This window comes from Lissotriton helveticus, chromosome 7, assembly GCF_964261635.1.
Source record: "Lissotriton helveticus chromosome 7, aLisHel1.1, whole genome shotgun sequence".
Lineage (NCBI taxonomy): Eukaryota > Metazoa > Chordata > Amphibia > Caudata > Salamandridae > Lissotriton > Lissotriton helveticus.
The window spans coordinates 1469188458-1469203523 of NC_136068.1; the positions used below are offsets into that span (position 1 = coordinate 1469188458).

General features: G+C 41.6%; 1 protein-coding gene across 2 annotated transcripts in view; it reads right to left on the bottom strand.

Moving 5' to 3' along the window:
- Positions 1 to 11943, bottom strand: part of LOC144770376 (scavenger receptor cysteine-rich domain-containing group B protein-like) — a 417105-nt gene extending 405162 nt beyond the window's left edge. Inside the window, exon 1 of one of the 2 annotated variants that reach the window (XM_078654845.1) lies at positions 11829 to 11943. In XM_078654845.1, coding sequence (XP_078510971.1) covers positions 11829 to 11865 — 37 coding nt within the window. In that variant the 5' untranslated portion in view covers positions 11866 to 11943. The remainder of the gene's footprint in view (positions 1 to 11828) is intronic. The other variant, XM_078654846.1, reaches the window with a different exon arrangement.
- Between the last annotated feature and the right edge of the window lie 3123 nt (positions 11944 to 15066).

A 15066-nucleotide genomic window follows, 5' to 3' on the forward strand; every position in this document is an offset into this window, starting at 1 on the left:
GCGTAGGGGTAAGAATTACTATTCCCACTCCAGAGAGTGCAACAGTAGGAAAAGTGTTGGATAGCGTAGGGGTAAAAATTACTATTGCCACTCCAGAGAGTGTAACAGTAGGGAAAGCGTTGGATAGCGTAAGGGTAAAAACTACTATTCCCACTCTAGTGAATTTAACAGTAGGGAAAGTAATGATTTAATATATTAATACAAATAAATTAAATATCAATACCAATAAAACATGAATTCAAATTAATTGCCAATTTAATACTGTGTAAGACATATAGAAAGAAATAGGCTCATATGTCCTATCGTATTGAATGGCTATGAGACAAAAATACTGGGTTATGCAGATGACCTAGCAATTACGTCACCTACCCCAACAATAGCATTAGTGGAAATAGAAAAAGAGGCAAAAAAATATGGGCTTTGGTCTGGGTACAAACTGAACCAGACTAAAACACAAATAGTCATTAACCAATTTGCCATAATAGATGATGTTAGAGTCATAGATTCGGCTGTCTACCTGGGTATAACTATACAATCTAATTTGTCTAAGCTGGTGGAGGAAAACCTCACTCCGGTAATTAGAAAGGCTAAACAATATCTAAATAGGTTGGATAACTTACATCTTACAATAATTGGACGCTGTAATGTAATTAAGATGATGTTCCTTCCCAAAATGTTATATTTCTTTCGAACTATTCCTTTAATATTTCATAATAACTGGTTCAAGGATATCGAAAGGGTCTGTAATCGATTTATATGGGCAAAAGGTAAAACTCGGAGGTCCATAAAAATGATGGCACTATCTAAGGAAAAGGGAGGTTTACAAGTTCCAGATTTCAAAGGATATTATTTAGCAGCATCCCTACAGTATCTTAGAGGACTTCTTGGGGGGAACACTAATGATAGATGGTGGGATGGACTTGGCATACCAGACATATATGATTTACTAGTCAGAGATTCCAATAAAGGATTACTTTCATTTAAAGAATTCAACTATGTTCATGTTTGAGCCATTTTTAGAGCGCGCAAATACACGGGGGTGTCTCGGCGCTATTACAAAAGAACAAAGTTTAAGGTATTTGCAGCAGCCAAATCGGTATGGTCTATGGTTCGGAAAAAAATTAAGTTAGGTCGGATGAGCTTCTATACACCTCTATATAAAAATGAACTCCTTCCAGAGGTGTTCCATGATCAAGTCATGAAAAGATGGGATAGTTCTGTATCATAGGAGACATTATAGATGATACGGGCATAATTTCATTTGAAAGGGCTCGTCAATTATATAAGTTAGATCAAATTCCTACAGATTAGATCAGTAATACAAAGGAAATTGCCCAGGGGAGATAACTTTAAAAGAGAGGACCTGATGGAATATATTCAAAATGAGAAGGGTTGCGCCATCTCACAATTATATGGGGCGTTGAGTGAATGTAAAGAAGACGATAGGACTAACATCTTTGCTAAATGGAGGATGAAGCTAAATTTAGTGGGAAATGAGGGGGAAAAATCGCTGCAGCTTGCTAATTCTATTGTTAAAGTTGCTAATTTACAAGCACAATGTTATAAAACTTTTCATGAATTATACTACACGCCGCATAAAATAGCACAATGGGGGGGAATTAGTGGAATATCCTGTCCCAGATGTCAAAGTACACAAGCTGACACTATTCATATGTTCTCAGCATGTTCAAAATTAAATTCTTTTAAAAAGGCGATCGAATTATTTTTTAGGGATGAATTAAGGATATCAATTAGCTTAACAAATAAGATTATGATTTTGGGTGTAGGGAGAGACGGGCAGGATAACCCCCATCAAGAATTTATATATATTGCAATGGCCATATCCCGAATTTGTATAGCAACCCTGTGGAAGGATCCTAATCCCTCGTCATTTATCCAATGGCTTATAAGAATGTTATCAATATATACATTGGAGAAATCATTGTATGAAAAAAAAGGTCGTAAAGCGATGCAATTAGGTAAACGGATCTGGGCACCGGTAGAGCATTGGAAATTAAGAATAGAGGGGTAATCTATTTTACAATATTAGTCTATAATATTATAATAATTTTTACTTTTTGTTTTTTTTGTTTTCATGAATTTCAGCTCATTTGTGTAAAGACTTATATGACCTGTGAAATAATTTTTTTCTTGTTTACAATGATATATATCTGCTAAATGAAATGTATATTTGGAAAGAAATAATTGATTGTAATCATGTGGAACTGTATTTTCTGATGAATAATAAAAAATAAAAAATTAAGATTAATACTGTGTAATAATTAATCAATTATAAATACAAATAAATATTAGTTATTAAAATTAATTCCTATTCATAATTAGTTAATGACTAATTAATTTTCAATAAGAAAAACTAATTAATAATGAAAATTAATACCAATTAATAATTAATTAACAGTACATGAATTATCAATTCACAAAAAGTAATTTTAATATGTAATTAATTACAAATAAATTACTTACCACCCTATTCCCCTATAAACCCACAATCCGCTACAGAAAATAAATTGATACAATTATTGTGATTATCAATTAATAAATTAATACAAATTAATTACCAATTAATAAAAATTAATTAACAATTAACAATTAATTAACTATAGATAAAAAATCAATACCAATAAATAAATAAAAAATATTCACTTAATTACAATTAAATTACTTCCCACCCTATTCCCCTATAAACCCACAGCTCGCTACAGAAAATAAATGACTAAAATTAACATAATTATCAATTAATCAAAATGAATTACAAATTAAAAATGAATTAACAATTAATTCAAAATGAATACCAATAAATAAATAAAAATATTGAATTAATTACAATTAAATTACTTCCCACCCTATTCCCCGATAAACCCACAACCCGCTACAGAATTAAATTACGCAAAAATTAAATAACATAAAATTCATCACTTAAAATAAATTACAAATATAATATACACATTTCACTTATATACTAACATAAAATACACTTTAAAAAATGCGATATTATAAAAATTTCGATATATTTTAATACCTATATTATATACTTTGATATTTTGACTTTCTATATTTTAAAAAATCGATATTATATTACTTACCTTCAATTCGATATTTTTCACCACTATATTCTGTCCATTCGATATTTTGTCGATTCTATATTTTGACTTCGATATTTTGGTAATTCTATATTTTGAATTCGATATTTTGTCTTGTTAGCATTGGCAGGGTGTGCCCAGGGTGTGCCCAGACTTGGGTCCCTTGCTCACTTTGCCACTAGATTCAAGCTAGCCTGGCTGATGAGGGAAATTACCCGAAACCGGTCTCAGGATGCTTGTGTCCAGTTCAGGGAAGACCTTGCTTGGCAGGTCGGGCTGACCTGTTCCCATGAGGCACAGGGTCAAGACTGATTTGAATATAGCTGGGTCTGAACTGAGGTGGCGAAGTGAGCTAAAGAATGATAATGGATTCAACCCAGATCTGTGACTCGGGGTGAGTGTCTGAAAAGTTTCAGTGCTCCATCCATCATCTCCTTGTGTTTGCACTTTCTAAAAGTGGCATTTCGAATATGGTAATTTCAAATATAACTTTACCACTAAAGAGGATTTATCACCACCATTCTAAAGATGTGAAACATAATGTAGTACTCCTTTTTAATCAAGAATTACAGCTTAAAAAGTGTTTTAAGGAATTCCAATGCTAGCCTACGAGAGGAGTAGGCCTCCCAGCAGTGAAAACAAATTTAGCTGTTTGTCACTACCAGGATATGTAAAACTTAAAAGTACACGTGGTCCCTTTCACTGACACAGTACCCTGCTAATAGGGCTACCAAGGGACTACATTAGGGGTGACTTATGTATAATAAAAAGGGAAGTTAAAGGCTTGACAAGTAGTTTTAAATGTCATGTCGAAGTGGCAGTAAATTGCACACCAGGTCCTGCAGTGGTATGCCTGAGATATGGTTAGAGGGCTACCTCTGTGGGTGGTACAATCAGTGCTGCAGGCCCCTTGTTCACTTGGCCACTGGATTCAAGATAGCCTGGCTGATGAGAGTGGCTTGACAGTTCGGGCTGGACTGTTCCCACAAGGCACAGGGTCAGACTGATTTGCATATAGCCATGTCTGAACTGGGGTGGCTGAGTGAACTAAAGAATGGTGATGGATTAAACCCAGATCAGTTGACTGGGGGTGAGTGTTTGATTCGTTCAAATGCTCCGTCCATCATCCCTTTTGTATCGCAGGCCCACTAGTAGCATTTGATTTACAGGCCCTGGAAATATGGCATACCACTTTACAAGTGACTTAAAGATAAACTAAATATGCCAATCAGGTTTACACCAATGTCAACATGTTTAGGGGAGAAGCAAATGCACTTTAGAACTAGTTAGCAGTGGTAAAGTGCTCCGAGTCCAAAGGTAACAAAAAGAAGGTCAGAAAAATAGATGGAAGAAGGTAAAATGTTTGGGGTAGCCCTGCAAAGAGAGCAATTCCCATCAGTTGCCATTCTCCTAAAACCCCTAACTGCTAAATATCCCATTCTTTGTGCAACATCTTGACTAAATGCTGACATTTTAGCCAAAAATACTTTAGTTTCTAAATCCTATAGGTTTATTTTTACCAATTAGAAGTACGACTCTGAAAATTCAACATGCAAAGTGCTATTAGTTATGAAGACTGGCTGACAGTGTCACTTATGACATTGGTCAGCAATAAGGCAGAAGTAAAACTTAGATACATCAAGGACAATCACAGTTTAAATGGGAGTGCCCACATTTTGAAGACATGTAGATGCCATAATTTGCCCTGGGGTATTTCAGCAATTCTGAGACAGGAGGAAAATAGCTATAGCTAGTATTTTGGGATGAGGTAAACCCTTTGTTAATATTTCAAATTATTTTATACTTTGATATGTAGTTCATAAGTAATGATTGTTTATCTTTAGAAGAGCTGGAATAAAAATACCTTTTGAAGGACCTAAAAGATTAATGGGCAAGATATGTAATTTTCTGGCCTGTCCCGTGTTGAACTGCAAGATTGGATAGTGGAGTAGAAACATATAGGGGTCCATTAGGATGGCGGGCGGGCAACCCTAACGGAGAAGTGGACCGCCCGCTAACAGTGCGGGGGTCCCGACAATGGCATTAGGATGCGCCCGCCACACAGGCGGGCGCATCCTGTATGTTTACCATTGCGGCGGGCGGAGCAGGAATCTCCGCCCGCCACAATGGTAAAAGTGCACGTTGTGCTTTTCAAAGCGTAACATGACTGGCACTGCCCATGTGCACCCCCCAAGCCACAGACTCCCAGGGTGCCCCCAAGGGGCCCCCGCAGGGAGTCTCCGAATGCCTTTCCGTGGCGGAATTGCCACCACGGAAATGTATTGTGCAAAGCCCATTGTAATATGGCAGGCGGTGTCTAAAAGACACTGCCACCATGTTACTGGTTTTCCGCCCCGGTCGCTAGGCGACCGGGGCGGAAAAAAGGAGGGCGGTCCCTCCCGCCATCCAAATCTGCCAGGGGGAATTGGTCTGATGATGTCGGGCGGATTTCCTCCACCAGGCTGGCGGTAGCCACCACCACCCTGGTGGAGGAAATCCGCCCGACATCATAATGACCCCCATAATGTGAGTAGAGATATTCCGCACTATATTTTGACTATATATAATGTTTTGACTATATATTTTCTACGTTTGAGCTAAAGGATAGTTAACATAGAGGTTACGAGAAAGTGTTTGTTGTGTAGTAGGTGTTCCTATTGAAAAAATAGGGACATGTACATGCGATGTAAATGGATTGTAACAGGTTCACAGGAGAATTAATAACAATTTACACCTTCAGATGAAGTAATGACAAGTAGAAAATGCAGGAGATTCATCAGTGTGTGTTTTCATTTCCATCAGTTTGTTTGTATTCATTCTATGGTTTGTTCACTGGGTGTGTTGAAGTCATGCTCTGCAGTGATGGTACGGATAAATTAGTCTTCACTCTTGCATGGAATAAATAAAATCTATTTTAATTAAACTTGGGTTATGTGTTGAAGAAATTAATAAAATAAGTAGTTGGTTCAATGCTCAATTTTTCCATTGTGAATCGACCTTGTGTGAGCCCTTTGCATGCTTTTTAAATGAAGCCATTTGTCCTTGTCCTGAAGAAGCTGGAAGGAAGCTAAGAACGTGATCGCACCAAAGTGCTGCATGGGCATTTTTCTAAACTGTCTCAGGACTACACTTCCGCTGCTAGAAAAAATAAATATGCCTCAGTAGCAGCTACGTGCTCGGAATGTGGAACAAAGAGTTCAAAGGTTGTACGTCTTGAATGCTTTGAGTAGATGTTTTTAGAACATGGGTAGTGGTTCTCTATGAAATAGGACAGTGGAAAACATTGTATTCTTAATTAAATCGAAGAATTACTGACATGGTTTGTTAGTTTGGTTATGGTTGGTGATTGTCCCATGTACAGTGAAAAGATGTTATTTTCTGTTAAATAAAGAAATAGTTTGAGAATTGAGATTTGGGGTAATTAAAAGAGACTATACAGCACACTCATTGTTTCCCTTGTAAGGATATAACAGCTTTTGACTTCCTTTGTTTAGACTTCATTGTTCCTCTTCAGAAAAAGGATAGTGCCAATTGGCAGTGTGAATATGGCAACTTGAAATCAGCTGTTTATGTAAAATCGCAGTCTCACCTCAGTAAAATGTTGCCACTACCCCTGCAAAAGGCGACGAGGACCCCCGACACTCCCATATTTCACCACTGTTCATATGTTTTATACTGAATGGGGCTCCCTGATGGATGCCCTCCCCACCCCCTGCACTGCAGGGGATGCAGAACCCTGTGCTGCCCACTCCCCTACTTTCATCTTTAGATGAACAATAGGCACACTGTAACTGTCCACATTTACTGAATGCCATTATAGCGATCTGGAATAATATGTGTATATATTCTCTAGCCTCAGCCCCTTGAAGCAGTCTACAGGTGGCATCTTAGCACTATATAAAACACAAATAAAATCCTGAGAATGAGCAGGATGGCACCGTTGTGAATTTTGATGAGTAACCCAGCGCTCAGATTGTACCATGTCAGGAATGAGCAGCTCATCCGGTCCTGGTATTTACATTGCTTTTTGGCACTCGCAGTTCTCCTTTTATAGAGAAAATCAAAACTCCACATACCATTAAGCGACATAAAGCTCCAGACTGGATGGGATGCCGCACAAACAACATCTTCAGAACTTTGTTCCAAACAAGAACATATACAAAACCAGACCTTTTTAGTCCCCAAATAATGAAAGGTCTCCCTTTAGACACCCTCGGGAGGGATGTTAGTGAAGCAACACTTGCCCTGCGTGAAGTGGGCAGCTATTACTGCTGTCTTCTGGTCATCAAGCCTTCATGTACGGACTGCCTATGGAAAGAGGGAAGCAAGACAGCGACCATACCCAGATCCACCTGTGAGAGCAAGGTATGTATACCTGTTTGCATCACTGTCATGCCCACACCTACTAGCCCCACCAACAACCATCACCCTCTTTGGGGCTTGCAGTAAAGTTTGCTTTAGAAATTAGTTACTCACTCCTCTGCAAATAGATCTGAAGTTGTTCCATGTTAGATGTGATTGGCTGCTCCTGCTCGAATTTCTACTTTACATTTTGGGAACTGGAGTTTTGCATTATATATTGTGAATCCAATGGAACAAATTACAGGATGGAAAGAAATAATATACCCGGACTCAGTCAACCTCTCATTCTGAGTAGGAACGGGATAGCTTCACTTCAGTCAGTCACTGTTAGAAATGGTGGTCTCTAGTTGGCAGAGGACAGTAACCTTGCTTCTAGTCAGCGTAAGGGGCTACACTTCTAAAATAACCCCTGCTCACCCCCTTCATAGCTTGGCACGAGCAGACAGGCTTATCTCAGAGGCAGTGTGTAAAGCATTTGTGAACACATACAGTAATACAGTGAAAACACTACGAATGGATACCACACCAGTTTAGAAAAATAAGTAATCTTTACTAGACTAAACACAAGACCAAACGAAAACAATCCACAATTCTCTAATCAAAAATAGACTTTAAAATGGTAGAGAATAGCTTAGTTCAATGTAGATGGTAAATGCGACACTGTACTCTCAAAGTACCTTAGACGTGTCACGCAAACAAACAAAAGGGTTGCAGGGAAGTTGATGCGCCGTTCCTTACACTCAGGGGAGTGAATGCGCTGGTTCCTTACTGCAGAGCAGGGGAGGTGATGCGTTGCTTCCTTACTGTGTGGGGAGTTGATGCTTCGTTTTATACTGCGGCCCGTGCCGATGCGACAAGATGGCACCTCGATGCGATGTGACGATCTTGTGCGATGCGACAAAATGGCTTCTTGATGCGATGCGACAACTTTAGATGCGATGCATTTACGCCCGACGGCCGTACAGTTAACACGGTAACTTCTGAGCCGCGATAGGCCCTGCGACATGCTTCTCCGGTGATGCGACGGTGACCTCTGCGGCGGTGACACCCTTCTGCGAGTATGTGATACGCTTCGACCATGATGCAACGGCGAACACCAGCGGCATGCTTCTTTGGCGATGCGACGGCAACTGCTGCGGCGGCAACACGCTTTTCCTAGTTGCGTCGCGCTTCCAGGACCCCATGACACGCAGTCTTCTAAAAGGGCCCAAACAACAGTAGGCACCTCTCTGCAGGCAGAATTCCCAGCAAGAGAATTCAGGGGAGCTGGTGGTGAAGTCTTTGATACCTGAGACTTCAGGCAGGAAGCAAGCACAACTCAAGCCCTTGAAGATTCTTCTTCAAGTTTGCCAAAGTACACACAAAGTTCCTTTTCTCCTTTCCTTGGCAATAAAGTAATCACTGCAGGCCAACCCCAACAGCACAGCACAGGGGCAGTCTCGTCCTTCAGCTTCCTTGGTTCTTCTCCTTGGCAAAGGGTCTTCTTGATTCCCAGAAGTGATCTAAAGTTCTTGGGTCTGGGCCCCAATATTTATACCAGTAAATCCTTTGTCCTCTGAAGGCAGAGGGTGCCTGTGCCCAGCAAAAACCAGTTCTGTGCAGTTTCCTGGCAGGAGGAGGAGACAGCCTTGTTAAAGGCAGACCTGGCCCAGGTAGCTGAAAGGAAATCTCCTCCCCCTACTCTCTATTCTGTGAGTGCTCAGGGGAATGAAAGGAAATCTCTGCCCCCCTACCCCCCACTCTCTGTGCAGCCAAGGTCCTATTCAGCCCTGCCCTGACTCATCAGACTGCTGGAGCCCAAGCTCTCCTGTCACTCCCAAACCAGACATGCAATACACAAACTAGAAGAGACAGGCTGAATGGTTAGGCAAGAAAATACCTACTTTCTAAAAGTGGTATTTTCAAACACAGAATGTTAAAACCAACTTCACTAAAAGATGTATTTTATCATTCTAAGTTCAGGCATACTAAATTTGTTTTTCTACCATGTTCCCTGGGTCAGTTAGGATTATTAGATGTTGTAATCAAACTGCCCAGTCTGGTCTATGGGGACAAGTAGTCTTACAATAGTGAAAAACGAAATTGGCTGTAATTCACTATTAGGACATGCCACACACATCAGGGCATGTCCTACTTTTTACATACAATGCACCCTGTCCATGGGGGTACCTTGGACCTACCTTAGGGGTGACTAATATGTTGAAAAGGGAAGGTTTAGGTACAGGCAAGGGGATGCACTTACCAAGTCGACATGGCAGCCCCAAGCAGCAGCACACAGGCTCTGCAATGGCAGACCTGGTCCACATTTTACAAACTGCTTCTGTGGGTGGCACAACCAGTGCTGCAAGCCCATCAGCAGCATTTGATTTACAGGCCCTGGGCACACATGGTGCACTGTACTAGGGTCTGACAAGTAAATCAAATAGCCATACATGGAGTCACTAATCCATTACAATAACTTACAATAGGGAACACTTGCACTGTGACACTGAATAGCAGTGGCAAAGTTCCCAAAGCATCTAGACCAGCAAAATCATAGCAAAAACTCAGGAGGCAACAGAAACAAATGAAAGGGAGACCCACTCCAATGGTGCCCGGTCTAACAGTCACTAATTCACTTACTTGTCCACCTCTCTGGAGAGCAGTTTCCAACATTCGGAACTTTTCTGCAACATTTGACAAAAAAAGAGAGAGAAAGAGAAAGTGTGTGTTTGTGTGCATGCCTGCGTGTCTGTTTGTGTGTGTGTGTGTGTGCGTGTACGCCTAAGAGGGACCTCCATTCCTGTGACTAACACCTTAGTTAATGAAAATAACTTTTAGGTAGTTCTGCAGATCAAAATCACATTGAAAGCATGCCTAATTAAGAGATACAGGTCCTGTCATGGCGTTCAAGCCACTGCTGCACTAGGACTGGCTAGTTCCAATGTGAAAGATTAACTATAGTGCTTGATGACTTTAAAATATTGCAGGCCACTACTATGCATTCAGTAGTCTAGTCACATGTACAGGACTGGTAGTAACCTTATTGTGGCGAGTAGGTCACTACTAGAGTGATACAATAATAGCACACTATGGATTATACAGGAGAGTGATGACATGAGGTCTAACAAATAGCCAAACCTGTAGAACTGCAAAGGGGCCCTGAAACTGAGTATTGGAAGTGCATTTTAAAAGAGCATTTGCTAATTATTTTTAACGAAGCCTTACTTATACATACAGTTTTCCTGATTTCCTGAACCTATTTGGTTTCACTCTTCAAAAATCTAATCACTTGTAACTCGACAGAGCTAACCAAGCATTCTTCTGATCACTCACTGCTTTCTTTGATGGAAATGAACCAATCAGTGATCGATCGAGTCCTGACTGCTGGACATGCAGTATTACCCTGTGTCCCATGAGTTCTACTACGGGTGGGGAGTTGTAATGCTGCGTGTGGTGTCTGTCTCTGATCCACACACTGGCTTTATATAAAACCCCTGGCACTCCTAGTCCTTGACATTCAGCTTATGATGTCGAGAAGGCCAATGGGACAGACCATGTCAGGATCTGTTCTCTGTGAGGGGTCAGAAAGCAGTTGCAATCATCCGAAGCCTGCCATCATGGGGGCCTCATGCTACAGGGACAGAGAGTGGTGAACATTCAGGGAAGCTGGGAGTGTATGGTGATCGTGCCTTAGAAAACAAAGCATAGCGAACCCTATGCCATGTAATGACCCACGAAAGAAACATATGAATGCATTGTAAAGGGCATAATCAAATGCGCACGCAGTTCAAAGGATAAGAGTAATTAACAAACAGCCAACGTTTTGGAACGTAAATGCATAGCTGAGAAAAAAGGATGACAATATATGGAAGGGGAAAGATGAGACTATTTAGAATGAATACCTGAAATACATTCGGTTTGTCCAGCTCTCTTAGGAACCGTGAATCATAAACATACACATGAGCTAAAGAATGACGTAACAAGTCCATTACTGTACTTTATAAAAACAGAAGGAAGCACCTGCTTACAGCCGAAGGATCTCAGCGTAGTGTGCTGCACAATTCACCAATAGTATGCTGGATAATTCTTCTACCATACCACATAATTTAGAAAGTGTTCGGCACACAAATATGGAGGGCACAAGTACATAATATGCAGATCACATAAACATTATTTTAGGTTTCATATATTTGTAGACCGCTTAAACATAAATTTAGATCATATATATTTGTAGAACATATAAACATGAATTTAGTTCTCATATATTTGTAGTCAACAAAAACGTGAGTGTAGGCCTAATGTCCTGATAAGAGAGACCGATTTATCCGTCAGGCCTATGAATTTGGGCACAGGATTGATGGTAGGCCAAGTGGAATCACTCACCTATGAGGCAGAGAAGGAAATCCATCACTGGGTTCATCTGAACGTGTATTAATGATTCAAGCACCTTGTGTTCATCTCTCGCTGCATCAGTTACTTCCCTGAGAACCGCAAGAGTCAGGGTGAGGAAGTCCTGATGAAATATGCTGAATTTATAATGAAGGCGGGGATGGACCAGCCCCATGTCCTGATTAGAACCACTCAGAGCGAGCCAAGCGCCTCCTTTATCAAATGCTTGCTTTCGTTTGCTTATCATCGGCTACATTGAAAATACAGTGATGATGACCATGTAGTGTTGTTAATTACTGTGATTGTATTAAGTACAAGTGGAAAAGGTTTTGCAATGTCGGCAGACTGTTTGCTGACTTGCAGTAAATGAATTTAAACAGAGAAAAAGTGTACATTTTAAAGGAAGTGCTTCGTATGCTGGAATTCACGTAAACACAGCCGAGCAAGACTTGCAACCGAACTAAAACTTGTACTTGTTCCACAGTGAGGTGCAAAGCCTTCTTAATGGGCACAATCATGTTTCTGTTGGTCTTGTATGGCTAGAAAGGTGCCTGCCTCAACGCAGCAGACGGATGGGACGCTGCACCACCGTCTAGTCCTTCTACTAGAATTATTCTGCACTACGGAAACATTGGCCATTGTGCCATGCTGACTCATGCTGAGGGTCCCGGCCTTGAAAACGAATTGCCAATCCACCCACACTCCTGTCTTGAGAAAGACCTGCCGTGACCACCCATTGGGGCACCATAGGGTCGAAACATCGACGCTTGTCATAGGTATCTTTGGCTACAAACCAGTATCTGCCTCTGAAAACACCTGTGTATATATATGTATATATGAAATTGTTTTCACTGTATATATTTCTCACCTCTTGAGCATTATACACAAATGTCACTCAATTGCACTTCTATGCTAATTCTGACAGTCTACTCCTGTATTGTATGATATCAGTGAATAAAGTAATTCTGATATAAATACACAGCACAACCGCTTGATCTCATGACTTATTTATTAAGTACTAATCTCTTAAATACTATGGGGCAGATATACAAGCCCCTTGCGGCACTTTTAGGCCGCCGTTGCGTCACTTTTGTGACGCTGCGGCGGCGCAAAAGATGCGCCATGGTGGTGGGGTACTTACAACGTGACGCAGAGATGCGTCACGTTGTAAAGCCCTGCGCCAGAAGGAGGCATTCCTGCGCAGGAGGGGGCGTTCCGCCACAGGAACGCCTCCTAATAGTGGCTGAGTGAAATCTACAAGATTTCACTCAGTCACTTTTGGGCCCAAGCGGCGTCAAAACCCTGTGCCTGCCTGAAGCAGGTGTAAGGATTGACGCAGTTTTGTAAGAATAGGGCCCCCTCAAGCCTTGCTGGAGCTGTGTCGCGCTTGCGAAGCAACTCCAGCAATGCGCCGCTTTGACGGCACAGATGCGTCATGCATCTGTGCCGTTTTTGCTCCATGGTGCGCCGCATTGTAAATGCGGCGCATCCATGGTGGAGTAGGCTTGGCGCACAATAAGTGGCGCATCCCTGCTGATATGCAGGGATGCGTCACTTATTGTAAATCTGCCCCTGTGATTATTGGAGAGCGTTCATCTCGGATTGCATTAATAGCAGTATCAAAGCAACTTTGTCTTACCCAACAGAACTACTTCTTTGTTTAACTAGAATGGGGTCTCCGGTTTATCCATTGGTAACTTTTATACAAAACATCACTTTGAAACCGACTCTTGTGCTGCTGGGGTCCCATCACCCCGGAGCAGCCATGTTGGTCATCAAGCAAGCGGATTACAATTCCGTCCCAATGCAGACTGAATTCTCCCAGTCATCTGACACTGTGCAGGGGATGGCGGTCTTGGCATCCGGCATACCCACCAGCCTCCTCACTGACAGGGGATTGCAGCAACCTACCTGACCTCGAGGAACCGGAAATCTTACCTAACATGGGGGTCTTTCAAGGGGATTCAGATCTGGGCTCCAGATGGACAAACACTCAACATCACATTCCCATTAAAGAAGGTGCCACTGACTGCTTTCTGAAGCACAATACAGGACCCACAGTCCAGATATAGGCTCATATTTGGCTAGGGTTCCGGCATCTGCTAATACGCCATAAATCCACGCTGAAGGCAATGAACACATTAATGAGTGGCAGCTGTGGCACTACTGACTGAATACGTGTTTTGCATTTAGAAGAATGCTATCATTTGACACTCCCTTAAGTAGGAACTCAACACATTATAGCTTGATATGGGGTTAGGATACCCAAAATACATGGTTGGGAGAGCAGGCCATTTCTCACCTTAAATCCATTATTCAAGGTGTCTTGTTACCTTGTCGTCTCACTCCCCCAGATAAGCTTATAGCAGTTCACATGGAGAAAGCAATGACGAGGTATATGAAGTGTTTATATATCTTGCAGAATGGTTCTGTGTTCAAAGACATGCTGTACATGCCAGGCAGCTTCTTACAGATTGTGGCTAATCATGGCAATCTGCAAGGTGAGGCCGATGTGTAAGGTGAAGGGTACAAGATGGCAAAGGTTTTGTAATACACTGGGAAGCAACATCTGCCTGCTTTGAAAAATAAAGATTGCAATTATTTCATGAAAAGTTAACAGCACAAGAAATTCAAATGCATCGAATTTTCTCCTCCCTATACCGAAGAGAGACAACATAGATACTGGCCTTCATACAGAGCGCCACGAAGACTGTTGCACCCGCCCGTCCTCGCCCTTGAACATGCTTAATTCCCAGGCGATTCTACTCCCGCTTTTACCCACTTTTACGCCGGGTTGGAATTATCACCGGCCAAACAAACCGTTAACTTTGAACTACATACAGCCCTGAAGAGTCGCGGGTCTAGTGTCCGTCTGACGAAACACGTGTCGGCTGGTAGCTTCTTTCTTTGATGTCAACCTTCCTTAAAAAGGAGGGCCCAATATATTGCATTTTTTGAAACCCACACACCTGAGTCTACTTTGTCTCTTTGAATACGAATTGCCATTTGCTTATGAATAACCACTATTTAATACATATTCAGAGGAACTCCCTAGGAGCTCGAGCCCTAAAGATATTTGGGGTCCACTCCGAGACTATCTGCTGGCGAGCTGTGACCGCGAAGAGGATAATGTGGAGGCGGTCCTGGGAGCTACGGCTTTACCCCAACAGACTATCGGCACTCTGGTTGCTGTCCCTGAGGGTGCCGCCTGAGGGTGTAACCTAGTTCATTT